The sequence below is a fragment of the Mustela erminea genome, chromosome 2 (assembly GCF_009829155.1).
Source record: "Mustela erminea isolate mMusErm1 chromosome 2, mMusErm1.Pri, whole genome shotgun sequence".
Lineage (NCBI taxonomy): Eukaryota > Metazoa > Chordata > Mammalia > Carnivora > Mustelidae > Mustela > Mustela erminea.
Genome location: NC_045615.1, coordinates 30,754,542 through 30,781,072, shown reverse-complemented (window position 1 = coordinate 30,781,072; position 26,531 = coordinate 30,754,542). Strand labels below are relative to the sequence as shown.

The window sequence follows — 26,531 nt, the reverse complement described above, 5'->3', positions numbered from 1 at the left end:
ACACAAATCTGTGTTGTGTTGTATGTGTCATATAATCCTATGATAAATGGGCACTTTATTTCTTGGAATTTCTACCAGAGCCTTATTGGTAGAGCTCCTAAATAAGCTCACTTTTTAGCTTTGAACCTAAGAACTAGAAGAGGACTGAGCAGGGATTTTGGAAGTAAGTGTACAGACAGCTGGGAAAGTGGCCCCATATAACAGAGGAGGACAGAGTGACCTTAATTTCAACATAAATGTGTATCCCTACAGTATCCAACAGCCTGTATTCATTGTGTCTACTATGAGTCACTAAGAAAGAATGTCAGCAATCTACTTTTCATGAAGCTAGGCATATGTGTGATATGTTTAATTTTGTTGCCATCTAAAAATTTGATGTAGAATGTTCACTTGCCTGGAATACTAAGAAACATTATGGTATTCAGAGTGGCAACAGGAAGGATGTGAGTTCAAATTTAGAAAGTACGAGGATGAGAGAGAGAGGGAGCCACAGCTTGAATGAAGACAAAGAGTAGAACAAAGCCCGTGGTCACGGGAAAATGAGCAGGCTGACAAGATGAATGAAGGATGAAGCCAGACTTAGAGGTTGCAAGGGCAGGGGGGCTGCCCAACTTAGGTATTATAAATGAGCACCATCTTTTGAGCTAAAGTATGGATTTATGAGCCCTATCTTGAGACAGTATAATTCAGTGCATTGGTGTTTGAGGCCAGATATCAATACTTTTTCTAAGTCCTTGCTAATTCTAAAGAGTATATAGTCCATGGTTCACACTTTGAGAAATAGTACCAAAGAAGATGAGGCTATTTGTTGAAGGCCCCATTTTGTGTAGAAAGGTAATGTTAGAAATGTTGCAGAAAGATCAGTGTGATGGAGTGGCATGCCAGAGGCCAATATGAAAAATACTCATTAGTTCATCTATTTGATGAGAGCCTGGCCTGGTATGCTGACAGAAACATTAGAAAAGATGGAAGGGCTCTAGGTAGAGGGCCGAGTCAACAGAATGAGATGATCCACACTATTAAATATGGGACAGAGAAGAGGGAGCTCACATACTAAGCTATTACTGGAAAGGAAAATAATTTTAAAGGCAATGGATAGAACTTATATTGGATTCCTCTTTTCTTTGATTATAATTAATCTAATTTCTATTTAAGGTTTACTCATGAGTTAATACAACATTCTAGTTTCTATTTAAAGTTTATTCATGAGTTATTATAAAGAAGATTTTATTTTTTTATTTGACAGACAGAGATCACAAGTAGGCAAAGAGGTAGGCAGATAAAGAGAGGAGAAAGCAGGCTCGCTGCTGAGCAGAGAGCCCTATGCGGGACTCAATCCCAGGACCCTGGGATCACGACCTGAGCTGAAGGCAGAGGTGCCCCCCCACCTTTTTTTAAAAGAAGATTTTATTTATTTATTTGATAGACAGAGATCATAAGTAGGCAAAGAGGCAGGCAGAGAGAGAGAGGCATGCGTTATTATAAAGAGAAAGTGCCTGGGTTTGCATTCCACCTCCTACTAAAGTTGACTTGAGACAAGTTTGTTTACTTCACTGAACTCAGCTTTCCTATCTGTAAAAGGGCTGTTCCAACCTCATAGAATTATTGTGAGAATCAAGTGTGTGCATTGCACTTTTTGCCTACCTTGTCTGAGTTGTAAATATCAGGGGAAGTGATCTATGGTGACTTATTTGTTCTTTGGTCTCAGAATCTTGTTTGCAGAATAAAAATTTTAATTTATTTGTACTTTTTGCCTTATATTTCACAACATGGACTTCTTAACAGGAAGCACATATCTAAATTTCTGAGGTTATGTTGAAAGAAATATTAGTAGCCATAATATAACATACCTTCAGGACTCATGTGCTTCTAATAGTAAACAAACTACTGGTTCTAGGCCAGAGCATTTCTAAGACCCTTTTTCTGTACCCAGTGTGAATTCTGAATTCTTATTCCGGTTGCCAGTTCATTCTTTCTCTGCATCAGAACAGAGACCAAGCAAGTGAATGGCTAAAAACTGCTTTTTCACCCTCCTTTAGAAATGAGGTTATCATTTTCAGGCTCAGTTCTGACTTTTTTGGGCTGTGTGTTAGAGGACCTGTATTTGCTAAATATTAAATATATTAATATTAATATTAAGCAAGCGAATGGCTAAAAACTTCTAAAAACTGCTTTTTCACCCTCCTTTAGAAATGAGGTTATCATTTTCAGGCTCAGTTCTGACTTTTTTGGGCTGTGTGTTAGAGGACCTGTATTTGCTAAATATTAAATACATTAATATTAAATAATATTAAATAAATATTAAAATGAACACAGAGGTATAGCTTTCCCAGAGAAAAGCTGAATCAATTTAACCATATTTATGGCTTCAAAAAGGGGAGATGATAAGTTTTGTCTTGCTAGTGTGTGTGTGTGTGTGTGTGTGTGTTTTGTCCTGTCAATATTTTTTTAAGAAATAAAGATTCAGGGTACTGGTGACTCAGTCAGTTAAGTGGCTGCTTTTGGCTCAGGTTATGATCCCAGGGTCCTCGGATGGAGCCCTGCATCTTGCACTCTTGCTCGGTGGGGAGTCTGCTTTTCCCTCCCTCTCTGTCTGCCACTCTGCCTACTGGTGTTCTCTCTCTCTCTCTCTCTCTCTCTCTCTCTGTCAAATAAATAAATAAATAAATCTTAAAAAAAAAAAGAAAAAATATTCAAACTGAAATAATTTCTACCAAAAACTCTCATTTTTTCCAACCATGAGATTGGAATTGTGATAGTAGTTCATCTCTTAAATTAAAAGTGAACTTCTCCCTCTGTGTTACTGTAGCAATAGTTATGATGAGCTACACAGGGAACTTGGGTCAAAGACATATTGATTGTGGTTTTGGAAAGCTACTTTCATTGCTGCCTGGGTGGTGAAAAGAAAGGATATCAATGTGTATGTGTTAAGCCTTGGAGAACCTGGAAGTATTTTGAGCTTGGCAAAATTGAATTTCACATTGAGATGTTTTGTTTAGCAAAACTCAAAACATATTTGGAAGATTGCTTTCTTCCCTAAGTTTATACCTCTGGGAATTTTAAGCAATATGTTAATTTCTGATTCATTTCCAGTATTTTATGAGAGATTTTTGATAACCATGGGACCTTCTTCTTTGAACCTGGAAATATTGCCTTGCCAATATTAAATTGTATTCTAGTCCAGAATGCTTGAATTTGGTTTAAAAATTTTAATTTATGCCCTAATGGTTGGCCAAATATCGTCAGTCATTCCCAACATGTTTGTATTTAATTATATGGAAATGCTTAACTAGTCTATCTTATCATTACATATGTTGTTTTACCTTTATTATTGTGTTTCAGTGGAGATTCATTTAGAAAGAGTTCAAGACCCTAACACATTAAGTATCAAGACTGTCTATAACTTTTATTTGGTAGAGTTGGCGTGCATAACATTGTAAGTATTTATATATACACACATTAAAAAAATGCTGCGTGTATGTTGCATATATTCAGAGAGCCTCCAAATTCAACTCTCTGGCTCTAAGCCAAATTCAGAGAAAAATATATGGAAAATATCCTCAAATGGATATGTTATGATAGCAGAGAGTGTCATAAAATTTTTTTTGTTATTATTTTACAGATGACTTAACAGAAAGTACGTGGTGTCTGCTTTTTTCTTTTTTTCATGGGTGTGTGGCATTCTCGATGTCATGAAAATAAACTATGGAGCACAAGTTCAGAATTATTAATCACTGCACTTTTAGAAGGACATTTTCATATTAAAATGTTCAAAATATTAACTGATTCTTTGAAGAATCTTGTTATTTTATTATCATTAGGGCACATTCTTATCATATAAAGTTTATGAGAAGTTGTTATTCCTAGCTAGAGTTTTACTCTGTGTAATGTTGTGTGTATAATTTCACAGGAATCTACAGTTCCCACACAGATTTTCATCCTGTGTAACTCCAAGGGAATTCATTAACTTAAATACACAAGCTAGGAAAGATTCTGAATGTCTCATTACTTCATAAGATGTAAACATTGAAGTTTTAATGAGTGTTCTAAGGCCAAATAAGACCTCTTTTTTGAATAAAAAATGAAATAAAAAAATTCTAGTCCCTGCTTTTGCCCATTGGTGTTTATAAATTATCAGATAACTTCTATATTTATTGACTACTTTTGTGCTTAGAGATGCTCTATACTAGAAGTGAAATATTCTAAAAATACTGTAAATATTGCCATTTCTTTAAGGAATTTCCTTTCTGTGATTTCTAAATGTACAAATGAAGGGACAAAAACATACACATTCGTGATGGTTTTGGACATGATCCAGTGGGAATTTACTACTGTGGATTCTACAGTAACAGAAGTAAGACTACATATAGTATTCTTAAGCAGTTGACTTCTGTGAGACATTTCAAGTATATTAGAGAATATTACTTTTCATGTTCAATCTTTGTTTCCTCCTTGTAAGTGAAAGCTGTAGGAGGAGGTTTGGTGTAAACCTTTTTTCTTCATAGGAGGCACAAGAACACCATCATTTAAAATAGACATTATTCTGCAGCGCCTGGGTGGCTCAGTGGGTTAAAACCTCTGCTTTTGGCTCAGGTCATGATCCCAGAGTCCTGGGATTGAGCAGGGTCCTGGGATTGAGCCCCGCATCAGGCTCTCTTCTCAGCAGGGAGTCTGCTTCCTCCTCTCTCTCTGCTTGTTTCTCTGCCTACTTGTGATCTCCATCTGTCAAATAAATAAATAAAATCTTAAAAAAAGATAGACATTATTCTTTTGAACCATGTATGTGTGGAAACTAAGAATACGTAGATTTGCTTTTTAAAAAATAAAGATTTTATTTATTTATTTGACAGACAGAGAGAGAGAGAGAGAGAGAGAACAAGTAGGGGGAGCAGCAGGCAGAAAGAGAGGGAGAAACAGCCTCCCCACTTAGCAGCCTCCCCACTGATCCCGATGTGGGGCTCAATCTCAGGATCATGACCTGAGCCAAAGGCAGACACTTAACCGACTGAGCCATCTAGGAGATAATGGTACTGACCTTTGATTTTTTTTTTTTTTTAAACCAATTCAAATGTACTATTCTGGAGTATGCTTCTTGGAAATGAAATTAATACATTATTTAAGTGACTATCATTGCCCTGTTTTGAAGAATACAATATATATAAAATTGAATGGGTTCACTGGTGATCCAATAACTACCATATGCAACAGAAATTTGGATTTTTGAGATTTTTTTTTTTTTTTTCCTATCCAAGATCTCACTCTATGGGTTGTCAATATTAGATTGCCCTTGGCTAGTTTAGGTGAATTATCTAGTGCTTCCCATACCCACATGGCTAAGTGTGTTAAGCCACTACTTCCTATACCTTCTCAGACCATGGCTGCTGTATTAACAATCAAAATTGGTCAAGAAAGTGTTATGAGGTGCCTAAGAGGATTACTTTCTGTCAAACATATTTCCCCATTCCCAGGTGTGCAGCAGCAGCCCCAGTTCCTGATGGTCAAGATCGGTTACACTGTCAGGATGGTGACACTTTATCTTACTGCTGGTCCCTTGGCACAAAAAGCTGAAAGTACTCAAGCACTGGTCATAGTTTAAGGTTCAGTTGTCTTTTCATTGGTAGAAAAGCTTCATTTATGTGAATCAGGGTATCTAAATGCTCAGAGTCTGACCTGTGAGGATGGGGATAACTGAGAGTGATGGTTATAGGGCCATTTCTGTATCTCTCTCGGTTGTGTGTGTGTTTGAGAGAGAGAGAGAGAGGCTGGCCCACACCCAGCTGCCAAGAATTTGTTAATTTTATATGTTTTCTTATTATTCAGTTTTAAGAGCTATATCTTCCTTTCATGCTCTAACAGTCCACAAAATGTCTGGGTATGATTATTTAATGAAGTAGATGTAGGCCTCTGTGGAAGGACTGGAGAATCATTATTATATTTTTTTTTATGGCATTAAAGTGTTATTTCTGTTGGAACCATGATTCCTTCCTCAATATATGGATTCGAGGTCTGAAAACTGACTTATATCCTGAAGCTCTAGATACTTTGGGGGAGGTGGAAGGTAACCAGTCTTCATCTCTGATCATCCAGCGTCCACATTTTTGATTGAATAATATCCTTTGTTGGCAGTCCATCTGTTTTACCCCTTGGATGCCGTGTCCTATTAACTCTCTTTCAGGGTCAGCGTTCCTGCCTGGGACTACAACCTTGCCATGCACTATGATAATTGCCTCTACCTGGCTTGTGGTAATGGAGTGTTGTCCTACGAGCTCTGCTTTTTTTTTTTTTTTTTTTTAAGATTCTGTCTTACCTGTTGTCAGTGAACCCAGTTCTGTAACACCATTTTCTGCCATCAGTCTTGGCTTTTAGAGGATTATCACTTCTTAGGGATGCCCGTTTTTCTTTTTTCAGTGTGTTCCTTATTAGCCTTGGTAAATGGTGACTCTTTAGGGCCCTTCTATATAATATAGTCACCTGATGGGCTTTCTAGCTTAATATTGTATATCCATTCAAGTATACTTACTTATTTGAGCCTTTTAATCTCTCTGACATGCCTGTCTGGCATTTCTTTCTTACTTAAGGTAGTTGAGTGTTTTATCCTAATAGCATGTTTGCATTATCTCTGGTGTCCTTTCAATGGTATTAAAACTCATAACACACGATGGTGCTTCCAAGTGAATAAACTCTCTCTTATATAATTTTCTGTCCAAACTTAGATTGGGTCCTGGAGTGATCTCTGGACTCCTCCAAGTACAAGCTGGCAAGGCTCTGTAAGTTCCTTTGGACACAATCCTTTCCTGTTTTTGGGCCCAGCTCATCCTGGAGAGGTTACTGTGATTTAACCTTAGTTATTGGATTAGCAGCCAGAAAAGGAGGTACAGACAGACCCTGAGTAGTGCATGTTGTCTTTCAGGAGACGACCACTACCTTATCTAGAACAAAGGAAGAGTACTAGTCCTGAATAAGATGGAGTAAGCCATGTCTTCAGACTTAAAAGTTTCAGATAAATCTTGAGGTTTACAATTTTCAGGTGCCTCAACTCATGCTTTTCGTCCCATGTGTCAGTACCATTATCTTCTAAGTAGAACCTAACTTCGGCATAGCTGACCCATGGAGATGGCGAGGATAGCCCTCCTTTAAAGTTCTATAACTCTTAGGATTGGGCTTTGGACCTTGTTTTTCATTTTCTCTGATGGCTGTAGAGGATGAGAACTGATGCTATGAAGTTCCATCAGAATCCTAAGTTAGGTCGAGGAGACTGTATCTTTACAGCATACTCCTCTACTACTCATCGGATGCTTGCTACTTATACGAAGTAGGTTTGGCTATATGGATTTTGCAGCTTTTTTCAGCCAAGAGAGCTAATAGCTGAAGTTTTTCAGTGAAAACATTTCCAGCATCTGGAAATCAGTTATTCAAATAAGAATGTGAGGTGTGGGTAGCCCATCAAAACATCAACTAAAAAACACTATAGGAAAGACTCTAGTAGTGGTGTTCCTCTCCATATTTATAGGGGCAGTGCAGACAGGGAACATCAAGGTTACAGTACATAAAATAAAATCTACCCTTAAATATAATAGCATGTCCAGACATATTTACAAATAATTTCTGCCAGGGTGCCTGTGTTGTTCACCTGGTTGTGTCTGCCTTTGGCTCAGGTTATGATCCTGGGGTCCTGGGATCGAGTCCCATATTGGGATCCCTGCTCAGTAAGGAGTCTGCTTTTCCCTCCCACTTATGCCCCTCTCTTTCAAATAAATAAATAAATAAATAAAATCTTAAAAAATTCCTGCCAATTTAAGGAACAAGTGATCCCATTCTTACACATATTTTGTGACTAACTAGGAAAGAAATAATGTCTGCCAGCTCATTTATAAGGTTGGAATAACTTTGATTCTAAGGCTAGACAATACAAGCAAAGGTAAAAATATTATGGGCTAATTTCTTTTATAAACCTAAATGCTAGAATCCAAAATAGAAACATAAGGGGCTTCTCTAACCTGACAAAGTATCTGTCAAAACCTAAAAGCACTGTCAATTCTAAAATATTAGAAGACTTGTATTTAAAAGTTGTAAGACATGTGTTCCTGTTATCACTGTTTTTTTTTCAATATTAAGATTTTAAGAATTATGTAAAACAAAGTTTACACACATGCAAACACTAGAACTGTAAAGAATGAATATGATTTATTACTTTCAGATGATAAAATTGTCTTCATAAGCAATGCAAGAGATCTGTTGGTGCCAATGGAAATATCCAACATATCTGATGAATAGGAGATAAAAATACAAAAATTATTTTCTTACATACAAAGAACACCTAGAAAATATTATTTAAGATGTTAGTATTTATTATAGCAACAAAATATGAAAGTTTACCTAGAAATAATTTCAACAAGGCATGTACAAGACCTTTATGATGAAAAGTTATAGCTTTATGGGAAGTTGTACTTAAAACCAAAAATAAGCTGAAATATGATAATAAGTGTAAAACTTAAATATCTTTAAAATGAAAATTTTTTCTGTATTAATTTATAGGATCAATACAATTCTTATCAATACTTCAACAGGATTTTTCTTGTAGCTTGACTATCTGCTTTTGAAATTCATATGGAAAATCATATTGCTGAAAAGAACTGAGAACATTTTGAAAATTCAGGGCAGTAGTCCTATTTGATATAAAGACTCGTCATAAAGAGATTGTCATCAGTACAGTACGGTATTACAGACTGATATACTAGTGAAAGACAGTGGAGGGCCTAGATATATGACATGTTTATGAGAAAAGTGGCAAATACCTGCAGGTATTTGGAGAAAGGATGAGGCTGGGAAAATTAGTTATACATCTAGAAGAAGAGAAATTTAATTTTTCAAAAAATATTTTATTTATTTATTTGACAGATAGAGATCACAAGTAGGCAGAGAGGCAGGCAGAGAGAGAGAGAGAGGAAGGGAAGAGGCTCCCTGCTGAGCAGAGAGCCTGATGCGGGGCTCAATCCCAGGACTCTGAGATCATGACCTGAGGCGAAGGCAGAGGCTTACCCCACTGAGTCACCCAGGCACCTGAGAAATTTAATTTTTATCTATCACAAAAGAAAAAGCAGTTCAATTTAGGCTACAGACATATGTGTGAAAAGAAGATTTTAGTATTTTAAAGAAATTATTTTTGTGACCTCAAAAAAAGATGTGCTGCTTAAATAGGACTTGAAAGCACAAAAATGGTTTTGTTTTTTTTGTGTGTGTGTGTGGGTTATACAATTTATTGTGTTAAAATCATTTGCATTTATTTGAATTGAGTACATTAAATAAACTATACTCGGCATCCACTATAAACCAGAAACTATCGTAATGAGAGAAAATTGCAATCGAGAGTACATAAGAACCTACAGTCAATAAGCATAGGACAAACCTTCCAAAGGAAAACCATCACAAAGAGCGGGGAACAGCCCGTTCTCAAAAGAGAAAGCCTTTTCAAAATGTATATATCAATACTTAGCCATACTAGTTATCAAGCAATGTGTTTTTAAAAATTTAATTCTCTTTATGCATACATTTGGAAAAAAATGAATTGATATCCTAGTGTTCTTCAAAGGTGATCAATTTTTTTTTAGCATTATGAACTAATGGACTCACTGTTCAGTATGATCGTTGCTTATCCTTATCAGTGTTCAAACTGTCTCAGTTTTGGCCTGTGGAAGCTTGTTCAGTTGTTCCTGAATCCTTTATCATGGCCCTTTTATCTTTGGTAGCTTCATTGCTCTCTGGTTTATAGCATAATCCAGGCTCATCTTACTCACTTCCTAACTGAAACTTAGAATCAGTCATTTGTTTCAAAGAACTCTGATTTCTTTACTGGGAACTTTTCCTGGGTGCTAGTGTTGTTTATTATCACTGTGTTGGTCATTCATTTTTTTTCTTCCCTCTAGACGTTAGTGGTCACAGCTGGGAAATATGTGGATATATTATTTTTATAATGTTTAACAATTATGAGACAACTTTATTATTAATTTATTGAACTTCTCTTTTGTCTTGATAGTGTGCTAGGTATTGGGAATTCAAAAATAAATAAGGCAAAAATCTCTTTCTTTAGGGATTAATAATTTAGCACATCACAGCATGGTGACTTCTAACAGTATTATATTGTATAGTGAAAGTTGCTAAAAGAGTATGTTTTAAAAGTTCTCACAACACACACAAAATTTATAACTATATGAGATGATGCATGTGTTAACATATATAAAATCACTACATTGTACACAAACACAGTTTTACATATAGTCAGTGATATTTCAATAAAGCAGGAAAAATAATTTAGTATATCAGGTAGGTTCTTTTAACAACCATTTCAAGACAACTCTAAATTGACTAGTTAGCCTTCTATTTTTTCATTTTACTATTAAAAAATATTAGTAGGCTTAATACCTAAGGGTCTCTTTGCATCATTGCAAGGAATATTAAAAATAGATAAAACTCCCAGAATTAGTCACATCGCCCTAGCTGCTGCTCACAGTATCAGTTTTCCCAGTTCTACACCTTTAGCTTTAACTCGCTGAGTATCCCTGAATGACAGTCCATCATTACAGTTGGCTGCATACTTAAATTACTTTTACTTTTTCCTCCCAAACAGTAGCTCTAATAGTCATTCATTTGTTACTTCATGAGAGATCACTAATGAAATTCAAGAAAAAAAATGGATTTTAAGCATTAGTTTTCAAACATATTAATCCTTTCAGAGGGTTTCTTTAAGATCCTTTTAAAATTCCTTTTTTATTTTTTAGAGATTGGTTTATTTTATAAGGCTCCAACAGCTTTTAAAGTGAATTAATATATTGGTTTCTTTTTTTATACCACTGGATTTTGTTGGTCAATACTGAATATTTAATTTTTGTTTGTGATATGTATTTGGCAGTTTTTTAAGTGCTTATAATTTATTCTTTTTTAAAAAACTTATTTCATCAGTAATACTACAGACAGATTGGGGATTTAATGCCCAAATTTCCAATTATATTTATTAGCTAAAATTTATACTTGTTTTAAATATTTAAGTTTAAAAAATGATATAATTAAGGAAAAGTTTTCCTGGCATTTATAAAGATTCTATTTACCTAATGTGCCTGGATTTCTGTTTGTTTTTCAACATCTGTTTTCTTTTACTTTATTATCTCAAACAAGGCTTGAAACATTACAGGCAGATTACTCAGTAACATTAATATTGCAGCTAGGTAAGCAGAGTCTTAGGTGAGTTTATCCTTTTCCATACACAAGTCATGATCAACTCCATTTCTCTTGGTAAATACTTGGTTTGTAGAGAACGTCCATTTTTCAGTTAAGTATATTATCTCCATAAGCCCGTGCAGGTAACATCCGTGTTTCTGCAAATCTGAAAAGAAAAGGAATCACCTATTTCTTCATTGCCAGTTTGAAAGCTTCACGTCGTTAAGATGAGTCAGTCATGGCCTCAACCTGAAATGTTTAGACAGGCGATGTTTCTGACTCAGAATCTTGTAACTCTAACAGATATCCTAAGGTCAGTACTAATAAACTGCTACTTAAAGTAAAAAGTAGATATTATATAATGGGCAACAGGGAATGGTAATTTTTTAAAATAGTAAATTCTATCAGCAGATTTAGTAATATGAATCAATATCTAGGGGTTTCTAGGACTTGAATGGACTAAAGTGTCGATGAGGGTAGTTTATTGATATTAAGCACTACACATTTAATACTAGTATAAGATACTGACACTTTATAGATCTTTTAAAGTAAAAATTTTGAATGTTGAAAATAATATTGACAGGATATTTCACTGTTTTTTCAATTTTTGCTTGTTTTGGTGTGAATAAAGTTCCCTTTACTTATCTTCCCAATTATTTAAAGTTGCTGGGACTATTGAAGAAAGAAATAGAAATCAGTACGTGGAGCAAAGTTTTTAGGATGTCAATGAACTTTGAAATTTTGTAAAGTTTATTTCACTGAGCACATGTTTTTTTTATGGGTTTGCAGTGAGGGATATTAACCAAAGAGAAAACCTAGCCTTGGACTTGTGCTCAAGAGGAAATCTTATACGAAGAACCAGAAAGGTTGGAATGCAACATTTCCTCTCTTAACCTTTCCTAACAGTAGACTAAATAAAAATGGAAAAAAGTGGGAAAAAAGATTCTGTTTGTGTGAAGGGATGACCAGCCAGTGAATAAAACATAGAATACAGAAAACAGCAAATGTGCATGAAGTCTTACTTCCAGAAAGACACCAAGATTTACTTCAAAAGCTAGTGTCAATATTTAAAAAGTAAACAAACTTAATTAAGAAAAAAGTATCAGGGTTGACTCCTACACAAGTGGCCACAAGTGTAAACAATTACAGGCCTGAGGGAAGAAAAAAACAAGTGTTTACTCTGTTGTTACAAGATGTATGATGTGGGAAACATAAATAAACCAAATCTTGGTAGCGGTTGATTATATATTCCTTATTTGAGCAATTTAAGAATGGGAGTATTTAAAAACCTAGAAACTGCAATAAATTGTTTTCTTAAAGCTTGTAACAAATTATTAGGCCATATGTAAAAAAAGTTTCAATAGTGATTTTTACATTGTTTGATCACAAAGTACTTTTCTGTCAATGTTTTCTCTTTTGAGACAAAGAGTTCAGAATGAATATTTGTGGTATGGGTGATATTTTAAAAATGTTCTGAGAAATCCTATCCATGGGCATTGTGGGCTATAAATGCAGATTGATATGGTATTTCAATGGATCTTTTGTTATGAGAAAAATTTTGTTTTCTGACTTAAAAAGAAAGATGTTTATTTGAAAATTTAGCATTTAATCATATCCATAATGTAAAATTGCATTAAAACAAACAAACAAAAAGATTTAAAAAAAGATGACTTGCTCCTTGTATTCTGTGTTCATAATCCGTTGATCAATCTAGATTTGTCTTGGAACACAAGAATATCATGAAAATGACTTGATTGTCAAATGTCGCCATTTTCTGGAGAAATATTCCTTGTTCTAGCATGGTATATATGTGTGTGTGTATGTGTATATGCTTGTTTTGCATTTCAGTTGAACAGTTGATTTCATATTGAGATGGTATATTATTTCCTGATTTAGGAAGTAGTTGAAGAAGATTGTTTGAACTCTAGCAGCAGTTTTGTGTTCTTTGAAGGGAACTTTCAATTTGGAGGATGTTTGGACAGTTTCCTTGTTTATGATCAATAATCCAAACAGTATCTAGCTTTTTATACCTCACCGCATCTCCTCCTTTCAAAAAGACATCTTGTTTGAAAATGGCAAGATAAGAGTCATGTTGTCCAGAGACTCTTTTCAATCTAGTTTATGAAGCAAGAATAAGTAAACCTTTTATTTAACTCATCATTTGTATTTCACTGCATGAACACTCCCTTTTTTTTTTTTTAAGATTTTATTTATTTATTTGACACAGAAAGAGATAGAGAGAGGGATAGAGCAGGGGGAGTGGGAGAGGAGGCAGGCATCCTGCTGAGCCGGGAGCCCAATGCCCAACTAGATCCCAGGACCCTGGGATCATGACCTGAGCCAAAGGGAGATGCTTAAGGACTGAGCCACTCAGGTGCCCCTGCATGAACACTCTTTATTTGCAAATTAGAAGACTTTGCTTAGTTTATGGGATAGTTTTGGTAGAAGTGAAAATGCAGAACTTGGAAAAAGAAACCCTATAAATTATTTTAAATAAAACATTGCATGTGCTGTTTTCTTACAAACATTCATTACAATAATTGGACTGCAAATGCTTTCTTTTTTATTATTAGAAATTTAAGAAGGAAATATGCTACATAAAAAAATTCTCATCCTAATTTATTTTTTTGAAGAGTAATTCTGGAAGTCTGTATAAAAATATGTATTTACTTATTTTTATGTAGTATCAGGACTTTAAAGATAATTGTTTACCAAACTTGGAACTTAACTTTCATGTGTGTCATTTTGGGGCACAATTTATTCTGTACATTTGAAATGCCACCAAATTGTTTTCCCTTTAAAGTATTATAACACTGTCTCCGAAATGTATAATTAGAACTTTTGCCAAATCTTACTTTTCCTTGGGAATTTGCTTAGTGGTTGTCAATCAAGTAAAAATAGTTGACTTTTGAGCCTTCATTGTTGTCCTTGTCTGAGGAAATTTTTCCTAAGCCTTTATTGTAGGGTAGAGCAGCCAAAGCAGCCTTGTCAGGCCTTCACATGACATCATTCTTCCTCCCTAAATCCAATATCAATAAAAGCAGAAAGTTTCAACTGTATATGGAAACAATGTAAGAAGCGAGTGCTCTTGGCTATTGTTGAATCTTTGTGTTATCTCTTCAAATCTCATAAATCTCAAGATATCTGATCTGTTGGTTCAGTCTGTATTTCCTGAGCATATCAGTATGATGTTTAGAGAAAAGCGGACACATTTCCCATAACTACACTTCATAATATACACTCCTGAAATAAAAAAGAAAGGCAGTTGCCTTTTAAAAAAGTTTTTGTTGAGTATCTAACAATAATCCACTCTAGACCGAAATTATTGAAATATTCCTTAGAATGGTGAATATCTTGTGTTTTGGGTCTTAGGGCAAAATCCGTGAAGCATATAGCATGGTTAGCCTTATTTTTGTCATACGCAATTTATACCCCTAGCCAGGGTATTTTCTCATTCACATTTTTTTGTGTCTCAAAACATATATCGAGGACCTCCTTTTTGTCAGGCACTTTGACAGGGAGAGTTTAAAGATGAGCAACTTATGCTGCCTGTGGTCAGTATTTTCAAAATTATATTGAAGAATTAGGCTGTTGAAAACATGGTATGAAATCTTGTGTCTTGCTCTATTACTGACAGAAGCACAGGCAGGACACGGAAGCAGAGGTGATACCAGATTAGTTGGAAAGAAGGGTTTCTAGAAGGGGTTTCTATAAGTAATGTCTGAGGAGACTCTATCCCTTTGTTTGTTATGGTATGCTATCCAGTAGTAACCCACTATCAGACACATTAGCATGAATTCACATGAGTGTCACGTGAATGTATTCATTTTTGTGAAGGTATTTAGTTTGCAAGCATTTTCTCCTGAATGGATTGAAAGGCTTTGCTTTTGGCAAAAATAGAGGCTCTTTACTTAGTGTGATCCTTTCTGACAACCTATAGTGGACTTCTGTCCTGCAAACCATGTTGTGACTGGGTGTATAAGCTCATACGTATTTTTTGCATACAGCTTTTAGGAAATCACAAGCTCGAAGCCTCCTTAAGCCTAGTTGCTGGATTCAACCTTCAAAATGGAAAGGCTAAAGATCACTTGGGAGCCTTGAATGGGTGGAAGAACTATCACTTAAAGTTACAGTGTAGGGAATTATGATCTTGGATTGTTCATTCTTACCATACATTCTTCTATAAAATGTGTTTATCTACTGCAATGAAAGCTATTTGTCTTTCTTGGTCTTTGATTTAAAAAAAAATTGTACAATGAATGCAAATAGCCTTCAGAAGAAAAACAATACCTGTGGTTTTCCATGTAGTTTAAAAATTGTTCTTCTTGACATTTTATTTTGGCCTGTTGGTTAGCTCCAACCCCATTTTTGACCATAGGAATCCAAGCAGGATTCCAAACAGATAGTAAATATTCTAATTGCACTTGAGCATTTCCTTAGTATTATCATCTATAACCCGTTTCCTGTATTGCTTTCAGTTCTGATATCCCCAACCTCAAATCACTGCATTAAGTGGGCCTAATGAGTAATAATTCATACTCTTTTAAACTATTTCTAATTTTTGTGGGTTTTTTCTGATGCAAAACAAATCGAAAATACCATAAAGAAAAAAAAACAAACAAACTCCAAAGTGGATTTGAGAATTTCAAATATCTTGGATACTAAATAATAAATATGTGTTAGATTATAATGCAAATTCTAAATCCATGTAATATAGAGTGTGTGGTCCAGTTTGCTCTACCAGGGCATAAGAAAAGTACTTCAGCATGTAAAAATAAATAAGACACTTATATTTAAGCAGAAGATGAATGAAGGAAACCCTCAAATGTGTGCAGTATATGAAGAAAGAAATTTTGCATTTAAAACTGTGTGATGGGGCGCCTGGGTGGCTCAGTGGGTTAAAGCCTCTGCCTTCGGCTCAGGTCATGATCTCAGGATCCTGGGATCGAGCCCCACATCGGGCTCTCTGCTCAGGGGAGAGCCTGCTTCCCATCTCTCTCTGCCTGCCTCTCTGCCTGCTTGTGATCTCTGTCTGTCAAATAAATAAATAAAATCTTTAAAAAATATATATATAACTGTGATAGGTTGTAATTTTAAGATGGCTTTTTTTTCCTTTTTTTTTTTTCTATTTATAGTATCAAAATTTAAAGATACATTTGGCCTGCAGCCTATCAGGTCTGGCTTTGTCACTCACTATGGCTTGTTCTCAAAGAAATACTTGGTTTTCTCCTGAAACAGTTCCTGGTGTGTTGAGAACTGACACAACCATTCTGAAGCTTTTTAGTTCAGGAAAGATAACAGTAGATTTAAAAAAAAAAATGGGTGTATGTATTTTAGAACAGTTTTCTCTCCTTTTAATAACCATCTGGCCTTATGCCTTTTCTCCTCCCCAGAAGTAGTGTTTTTGCTTCTGTGAAGTGTTATATCCTTGGACTGCTGTTCTGTTTTTGATATAATCCATCCATCAAGACATGAATCCTATTGCATGTGAAAAGTTGTTACAAGAAAATAAAAATCTAAAACACATTTGGGTTTTATTTTACTCATACTACTTTTATTATGTAAATGGAATATGGACAAACTGCATTTTGTTTGGTTGAGTGCCTCAGTTTTCAATTTAACCAGCTGGTTCAGAGAGAAGCAAAAGTTTATCCTTGCAAAAAAAAAATGCTAATAAAGATGATGATGACAATGACAATTATTTGCAGTAGTGGCAGCTTGTTAAAAATGTAGAATCTGGGGCACCTGGGTGGCTCAGTTGTTAAGCATCTGTCTTCAGCTGAGGTCATGATCTCAGGGTACTGTGATCGACACCGGGCTCCCTGTTGTACTGGAGGCTTGCTGCTTCCTCTCCCACTCCCCCTGCTTGTTTTCCCTCTCTCACTGTCTCTCTCTGTCTCTGTCAAATAATAAATCATTAAAACCTTTAAAAAAAAATGTAGAATCTGCGGCCTCTCTCCAGACTGACTGTATCAGAGCCTGCATTTTAACCCGATCCATTGGGATCCCTATTCGAGGTGATAATGTGTTAGAGTAACACTGTTTCCCTTTCTCCAGATGCCCCTAGCACTAAGGAAGAGTGAGGCTCAGTCACTGCCAGTCAGTGCCCTCCCCTGTTTGCCTAGTAAACACAGATGATGGACGATTTCAGTAACTAGCAAACTTGAATTCAACCTTAAAGTGTAAAATCTTGGGAGAAAAGGGCAAAATTTATTTTTATGAAAACTAATGAGGCTTTTATAAAAGTGCTTTTTTTTTTTTTTTTTAAATTTAGGCAGGCCATCTATTTCTTGAGATGTCTGGCTTTAGGGCCAGTGGAGCATCAACAGTGTCTACTACAGAAGCTGATTAGAATCTGGCTTCAATTTCAGGCATCAAGACCAGCCTCTTACCCAGTGTTGTAAACTGTTCTACTGACCTTTCATGACTTTGTCTCTATGACAGTAAAAGACAGGAAGCCTCTCTCTGGTTCCACAGACTGCCGTTTCATTGACAGGCGGAAGAGAAGAGTTGATGAGAGATTTCTAATTTTAATGAATATTTTTCCTTATGGTGAACTGATAATTCACCTTAAACTAACTTCTATTTTCTTCCTTTCTAGATTTACACATAAATCTAACTTTCTTATCTCATGTCATTTTTTATGAGGGAATTAAACTGGGTAAATAATTTTACATAATAAACTTTTGACCAGAACCTAAAGTATAGCTTTCAAAATAGAAATCCCAATTTCATAAATTAATTTTATTAACTGTTTTTATAGCTAAAATTCCTAAATATTAAGGTTTAAATCTACTAAAAGACAGTGATTTGAAATGTATGAATTTCATCATTTCCTAAAATTTTAATGTATTTTCCTCCTCTCTTGGGTTTGCAAAAGAAAAATTTGAAGAAACTTTTGTAAAAGAAAATTTGTAAACCTGTATCATGAAACAGATATCCCAGAATTTCAAAGGCATCTGTCAGTGTTTTACGATCTCATGATTAATTTATTATCTCTTTTAAATTTGCTGTTTCTAAAGTTACTATATTTTGACAACCAGTAGCACTAAGAGATTGATTAATTTTGGACTCAAAAAGGAAGGAATTTTTTTTGTTATGTTACTGTATATTTCCGACCTTAAAAGAAAAATTTACATACTGATTTTAAAGAAATTATCTCATTTCTTTCCACACTGGTTTATAGAGCTGTGTTTTATTAGGTAGCATAAAAGACTGGGTGCAGCAGACAGAGTCAGAGGGTTTTCAGGATTTGGGGCAATGATTTTGAAGCTCCTGAAAATATGAACAGTTTTATTTATCATTAAAGGTCAAAGGTGTAGCACCTAGTCATTGACTAAATAAATGTTGACTTAAATATTATTTTTGGTAATTCTTTATAGCTTTTACAGAAATTCAGAAGCAATGCCATCTTTAGAGAAAGTGCGTATAATTGTATAAAAATGTGATGAATATGTTTCTATAACAGTACAATATTAAGCTGCTACTAAGTCTCCTTCTACTTGTCAGTGAAGTCCTGCTTCTGTCACACGCCTCCACTGTGAATTCAAGAACGCTTATCAGATTTTCATTTACTTGCAAATTAGCTATGATTAGTGAATTCACTTTCTTTAGATTCCCCCATAAATCGTGACCATTTCATTCAAAGAAATAACTTAAACCCTCCTGTAAAACACAGCTCATACCCTTCTGCATGTGGTTCATATTATAGTGAAAAGATCCAATATCACTCAGTTATACAATTACTTTCTGAAACACCTGTCTATATGGACTGCATTTCCATATTTTTAGCAATATTTTTCTAATTAGCTTTGTGTGCTTTGACTTTGCTCTTAAATATTTTACATTTTAATTGAACTTTTCTTTTTTAGCTGTGTTTTGGGGTGATATTGCCTTAGATGATGAAGACTTAAGTATCTTTCAAATTGATAGGACAATTGACCTTACACAGAACCCCTTTGGACTTGGACATACTACAGGTATGGTTGATTACTTGATTGAATTTGTGTTCACTTTGGAGAAAAGATACTCTTGAAATGCTATAAGTATTCTTTGGGTCACTTTTAATGCCCTGCTTATCAACTTTGATTTCCTAAACATAAACAAACCTATTTGGAAATTTAGATTTTGTTCATAGTTTTAATTTTATTAGTTAATTTCTTTGACAGTTTGTAATGTTTACAAGGTACCAGGCCTGGTTTAAGTGTTTTGCAGATAGTAACTCTTTGGATGTGCATAATAATCCCATGAAGAGATGCTACTAATATTATTGTGACTTATAAGTGAGGAGATCAAATCAATTTTTTTTCTTATTTTCTTATTTCAAATTGTATAGCCTTTCCCATAAGTATTTACTTAGTTTGTATATTTGCAGTTTGTTTTAAAGTATGTAAGAAATAACCACTTATTTTATCATTTTTTCTATGTTAATGAATTACCTACATAGAATTTTTTATAATTTCAATTTCTATAAAAATTTTTAAAAATTGCTAAATTTTAAAGGCATTACTGCCTTTAGTGGTCTTGAAACATTGCTTTTTGAAAATTCTATAATTACTCTTAGCCCTATTATTACCTTAATATTAACTAAGGCATTTCTTTTTCTCATAATTAACCTTCTTCTAGATCTATTTATATATGGTTCAGACTCTATCTAATATGAAGTACAATTGTTACATAATTGTCATTTCAAACATATAAATGCCATTCTTTAAAAATGTTTCTTATAACTACTTGGGAATGAATACATTGAAATATTACCTCATCTTTCTAAAATGTTCAATGAAAAAATTTCAAAAATTTTTCTCAAGTAGCACAACAAAAATGTGACCATGTAATGCAAATAATCAAGCACATTATTAGTCAGTGAATAGGCACTCTAACTTGCTTGCCTTATAAGGACGTAATTGATTTTTTGCTTTAGAAGGCTTATATGATAATGGTTTTTTGTGATTGTTTTTGGTTTTTACTAGCTTTAATCTAGGTAAATAAGTTTTGGTATTAATTTCAAAGGGGAAAAAATATTTTGGAAAGAGAGAGATCAAGGTGCAAGAACAGTTTGTTGTCTTTATGGCTTTCTGGCCCTTTCGTTGTCTTCGCCCATAGAGACTCAGGAACCATACTCCCGTGGTATAAATTCATCTGCAGTAGTTCAATACCATTAGTGGTTATATTGGTGGTTTGCTCGGTGACACCTTCTTGTTATTTGTCTATTGAAAATTCGAAAAAGAAAGGAAAACAGGAGATAAAATTGGGAAAGCATTTTATTAAAGGTCTGGAATGAGAATCAGAGGACTTGGATTTTCCTCAGATGCTCTGGTTTCTGACTTACGACAGGAAATCTGCCTTTTCTAATCTTTTTCCAGTTGGTGAAACTGCAAAAGGATGTATTTTCTTATCCTGACCTCCTTTTCTACCTTTTGAGCTATAAAATTCTTTACGTCAGTTTTTATATGCCGATAACATAGATAACATAGATTAACAGAACATATTTTGCCGCTTAACATCCTTTTGGATTTCTGTAATTATGTGTTATTTTTCTGTTATTTTCTATAATTATGTGTTTTTTTATTAATTTTTTATTTTTTATAAACATATGTTTTTATCCCCAGGGGTACAGGTCTGTGAATCACCAGTATAGTACAAGTCTTGCTCCAAAGTTGTGATCAATTTTGAGATTTTTAAAAGTATATCATTAAAAATCTCAAAATTGATCACAACTTTGGAGCAAGACTTGTACTATACATTTGCTCTTCTAATGTTTTTATTTCCATTTGCTGATTTGGCTTCTGAAAATATTCAGTTTACATTGGAGAAATAGCTGGGATGTAATCAACAGGGCAGAACAACTTGCTATCATCCTATATAACATGATGTGATGTCAAGGTCACAGAGAAGAAAAATGTTCCAGATTATCAATAGATGACTCAGTTGTCATGATGTCCGAATAAAGTCACTTAGATTGCTCTGTGGATCACCCCACCCACTTGTTTTTAGTTACCAAAATTGTGTTTGTAGAATGTTTACACTCTTCTAAGATTTGTGGATATTCATGACTCTAATGTTCTAAGACCACATTAAAAAAAAGATGTCTTAAGAGAAATCACTGTAGTCTGTTGGTATGGTTTATTTAGAAGAGATTTAACAGGCAATGAGTTTAACCTAACTATTTTCTTTTATTCTTAAGGTGGATTTGGAGACCATGGTATGTCAAAGAAACGAGGGGCCCTCTACCAGCTTATAGACAGGATAAGAAGAATTGGCTCTGGTATAACAATGTTTAAAGTTGCAGACGCTTGACTTGATGTACAGTAAATATTATACTAATTGCAGTTCAGTTTGTCATTAATATGCAAAGGATGAAAAGGGTATATGCTGAGGAGTCCTTTATTCATTTTTGTTAGCTGTTGTTTAATGTCAGTTTTTTAGAATTTAATTTGGGACAGCTGAAATGTTTCCTTAACTTATTTTCTGCTTCTCATTACAAAACGCATTGGGGGGTTATTTTGCTTGTGATATTTACTTCTGGTGCAGTGTGTATCACACGAAGGTGTTTTATCAAGCACGGAACTACATCAGTTTTAATCAAATCAAAAAAATGTCATGACTGTTTTGAAATATATCCCATGTAAAGTAAATTGACAAACTGATTTGTTAGCTTAAAAAATGAATTTAAAATGTTTTGACCCTTCCAGAAGTATACATAGAAAATAGCCTTCTGGTTTCAAAATTAGTTAATACGTTATCGAATTTGTTTTACACTATTTATAGATTGCAGAGTGTTTAAAAGTTTTCTGTTCAAAGTGTGTCCTAATATTTTTTAAATTGGTGAATTATTACCTAAATAATTGACAGTACACACTTTGAAGGAATAATTTTCCCAAGCGTAGGTGCTTTGTCTCAGGGTATTAAAAGATAGACCTGTTAGGGATATGGAAACAGGGGGCATGCATTCAATGTTTGTTGTTGTCTGAAGTGTATTCTAATAGTGGGATATTTGGATCAACAGTGATAGATGAATAAGAATGAATAATAATGCAAATTTAGGAAAAACAAAAATAGTAACAAAAACATTTTGAAAGGCCACCAAGAAGATTAATGATTACAGACTTGAAAGCTGCTCCAGGAATAGGCCACATTTTATGTTGGCTTGTTCACATTGTGTACTGATCTCTAAATCGTGCTAAATCACCTGGATCTGAATCCAGAGGAAATTAGAACAGAGATATACCAGTGTCCCAGGAGGCTGAAACCACATCTGCCTTAACAGTATTTCATTTATCCTCTCTGTAATTTTCATAATTTTAGGCTGTACTGTGGAATATCAGTCCTGCTTTAAAAGAATAAAGGATTTAGCAAGAGTTAAGAAGAGTTTTGAATATCTTGTGACTTTTCAAACAATGTCTATTTATCATCTGGTGGTGCATTGGCAGTGAACTAGTAAATTAAAATAAATAAAATTATCTTTTGTGGCCTACCAGTCTGCCTGACATCTGTCCGCTGTAGGCTATTGTATGGGAATTCATAAAAATTTGCTCATAGAGCATTAAGAAATAGTGCTTTGACATCAAGTACTTCAATATTTTAATACTTTTGCAAGTATGTAATATAAATGAAGTTTTTCTTTAGTGCATTTTGACTTCAGGCATATTTACACAAATATGTAAATAAGACATTTTAACTTAGTCTTTTAAGAGGAAATGATTCCCTGACCAAGGACTTCTGTTTCACAGAATGTTTTAAATGTCACTGCAGGCTTGGAGCAAAACAGCACAGTTAAAGGAAAAGTACCTCTAAAATTCTCAGGGCAAAATGAGAAAAATCGAGTTCCCAGAGCTGCGACATCAAGAACCGAAAGAATATGGCCTGGAGGTGTTATTCCTTATGTTATAGGAGGCAACTTCACTGGTAAGATATTCCCGGAGTGTTTATTTTTATAAGGAAATATTATAGAGATTAAGTGTGTATTGCTCCAGAATATTAATATATAGAATATAGTATTAAATCAAACATCAGAAATACTTCACTCATCTTGGTTGTTGGTTTAGAAAGTCTTTGAAGTTGAAAAATACGTTTAGTCTTGAGTTCTAAGAGTCTAAATTACTGTTCCCGTTTTTAAACTGCCTTGCAAATATGCCCATCATGCCAGGAAGCTGATTTCTTTTCAACTATCAGGAAGAATGTATGTCTTGTTGAGAAAGCCTTGTACACCCATATCTGTACAGATAGTGAGCTTGAACCTTCTGATTATAAGGTGAGTGTCCATTCTTAAGAGTGGTCACCTGTGGTGCTCTAGGCTAATAATTGTTGGTTGATGAGAGTGATGGCATCTGAACTGCCCAGCCAGACCCAGGATGGAGAAGCCAGCATGTAGCACTGCTCCCCAAAGCAGACACTTTATTTTATTAATATCCTGCCATTTTTCCAGGCAGTCAGCGAGCCATGTTCAAGCAGGCCATGAGGCACTGGGAAAAGCACACATGCGTGACTTTTATTGAAAGAAGTGATGAAGAGAGTTACATTGTATTCACATATAGACCTTGTGGGTAAGTAGAACCAGGAAATGACTTAAGCAAGTGTAGAAGGGGAAAAAGAAAATCCTGAAGTAGGATTTATTTCTTAGTATTTGCCTAGTTAGCATTTTCCCATAAGACTGTGAATTTTACATAAGAAAATATATTTTAAATAAATATAGTCTTTGATCATAGACCTGTGTACATCTACCCCAAGTGTACTTCTCCACCACATCAAATACTTCTCTTCATGTTGCAACTATAACAATGGCATTGCCACTGTCCCACTCATCTGAATTAGTGACTTCAATAATATTGTCTGGGATTCTCTTGTGCTCTCTCTAAGATCTATGCAATAAGATTCTATTGATATTCACTGTATCTTTTGATTTCTACCTCCGTCCCATGTCAGTGCCTCAGTCCATTTGTGTCTTCGTCATGTCACAACTGACCTATTCCAAATGTTCGACTGTATTCCCTCATCAATTTACTGCCCCTAGAATTATCTTCAAAGAATATTGGTCAGAGCAAGACACCACCCTTTTTGAGATCCTTCAATGCTTCCTTGTAGAGTGCTGCTTTCTAGATTGGCTTCTTACAGGATGATAAATACTCCCCGAAACAACTGTTCCGTAAGTTGTGAAATGCTGTGTTAAATTTCAGTAGATATTTCTGCAGCAATGTGCTAATGAACATTATGAATATTCAACCCATCGAAGAGAATATAACAGTGTTTTTTAAACTTATTTAAAAAACGGAACATCCATGCCACTCTTTTAAGAGTGAAGAACATATATCAGTATCCCGGAACACATTTTGGGAAATGTTAGCCTGAGAATAAAATCCAAATTCCTTGCTGTAACATTTAAAGAATGCCATGAACTTACCACAACTTCCATGTGCAGCCTCTTCTGCCACCACATCCCATAGTCTAGCCAAGTTACAGTAATAGCAGTTCTCCAAGCAACACTGTATACTTAAAGACTTTCTACTGTGAAAGGTCTCAAACTTATCTTCCCTCGATCTCCAGTTAGTCAGAACTTACATTTAAATATTTGATGAAATTCACATTGAACTTTTGCTTGTTCGGGAAGAATACTTGATAGGATTTGCTGCCTCCTTGGCATGGCATGCCTGCCGGAGGCACGTGGCTTAGCACTTAGCGATGTTGCTGTTGATCGCTGGATTCCAGCGGTAATGGGCCAGTCCCTCCATTGTAAAAGTTCCCATCATTGCAAAATAGTGATTTTCTAATGTTGTTCTTTCCTTTTAGTCCTTTTACATTTATTAGCTGGGATCCTCTGCAAAGAGGAATTTTCTCTAATCAGCTCAAACTATTTGAATACTCTCTAGTGTAGTTTTTACATGGAAATAAAAATAAATGCTTCATTCCTTTGGAGGAAAGAATTCTTGCCCCAATGACATATATTTTTGTCTGGGACAAAATATATATGTCACTAGGTATTGGGGGAGGATTGTGTCATCTGGCTTTGTTCTACCACATATTCATAGAACATTTAACTTCACTTAAAAAGTAATGGATTTTAATTTTGACCTTATCTGAGTGGCATTAAGAAAAATTATACATGGTTACTTTTCTATATTGTTTTGGATAATGTCGTAATTTTTTAGCTTTGACATGTTTGAGTAATGTTTTCTTCTAAATCACTAAATTTTAGCTTGACAAGCTTTGGTTACATTTGAAATGCCTCCTAGCTCTTGATATCTAATATTTAAAACATCCAAATCTATACTGTCCTTTCTTCCTTTTGGTTATCTAATAGGAATGGATACAGCTCAGCTTACATATTTCTAAATACATAATGTGTTCAAATCAATACATCTTTCCTTTATCTTCAATTTTGTGGAGCCAATACAAACAAAACATTGGCATTCATTACTTTATTGATAAATTTGTTTGTAACAAATTTGTATTTATACTCAGTTTCTTTCATTAATTTGATTTTTTTTTCAAAAATTTTTATTTTACTTGTTTTATTCTACTAGATTATTTTTCCCCATTCACTATCATTTTTTCATGCATTTGCTTGTGCTTTTCTGCTTCCTTGTAGTGTCTTTGCTTCCATTGTTATCATGGAAGTGGTTCACATTTCTGAGCCGCCCTCAGTGTGACTTTGCTCTACCTTCAGCTGTATTATATTAATATTATATTATATATTTCCACTGTTGGTTCATATGTCTGCCTTCATCTGTGATGATAGGTTGCTTATCCCTTCATCTCTCAGAATACTGGTGCACTGCTTTATAGATAGGTGATCAAGAAAAGATATTTTTTTAAGATTTTATTTATTTATTTGGGCAGAGAGAGAGAGAGATCACAAGTAGACAGAGAGGTAGGCAGAGAGAGAGAAGGGGAAGCAGGCTCCCTGCTGAACAGACAGCCAGACACGGGCTAATCCCAGGACTCTGGATCATGACCCGAGCCAAAGGCAGAGGCCTAACCCACTGAGCCACCCAGGTGTCCCGATCAAGAAAATAGTGACAATTTACACATCAGCTGAAGCACATTGTATGTAATCCTAAAAAGAAAAGAATGTAAGAATTTTAAGAGGTGTTGAAGAGCATGTACTTTAACGATGACTTAAATGATTTTAGAGAAATGGAAACTGAACTTGTGAATTCCCCTCAGATCCTTAAACCTGTAATTATACTACTGAAATCAAACTTTTGAGTATTTATATATACATATAATATATAATATTATGTGACTGCTATAGCAATAATGTTGCATTTGGTGATTTGTTTTGTACTCAATTTCCTTATATTGTATTTTCAATGATAGGAAGG

At 34.7% G+C, this 26,531-nt stretch overlaps 1 protein-coding gene across 3 annotated transcripts in view; it reads left to right on the top strand.

Moving 5' to 3' along the window:
* Positions 1-26,531, top strand: part of TLL1 (tolloid like 1) — a 214,684-nt gene that overhangs the window by 69,763 nt on the left and 118,390 nt on the right. For all 3 annotated transcript variants that reach the window (XM_032332601.1, XM_032332599.1, XM_032332600.1), the window contains 4 exons: positions 19,083-19,190; positions 21,398-21,478; positions 22,966-23,118; positions 23,639-23,756. In XM_032332601.1, the coding sequence (XP_032188492.1) occupies positions 19,083-19,190; positions 21,398-21,478; positions 22,966-23,118; positions 23,639-23,756 (460 nt within the window). The remainder of the gene's footprint in view (positions 1-19,082; positions 19,191-21,397; positions 21,479-22,965; positions 23,119-23,638; positions 23,757-26,531) is intronic.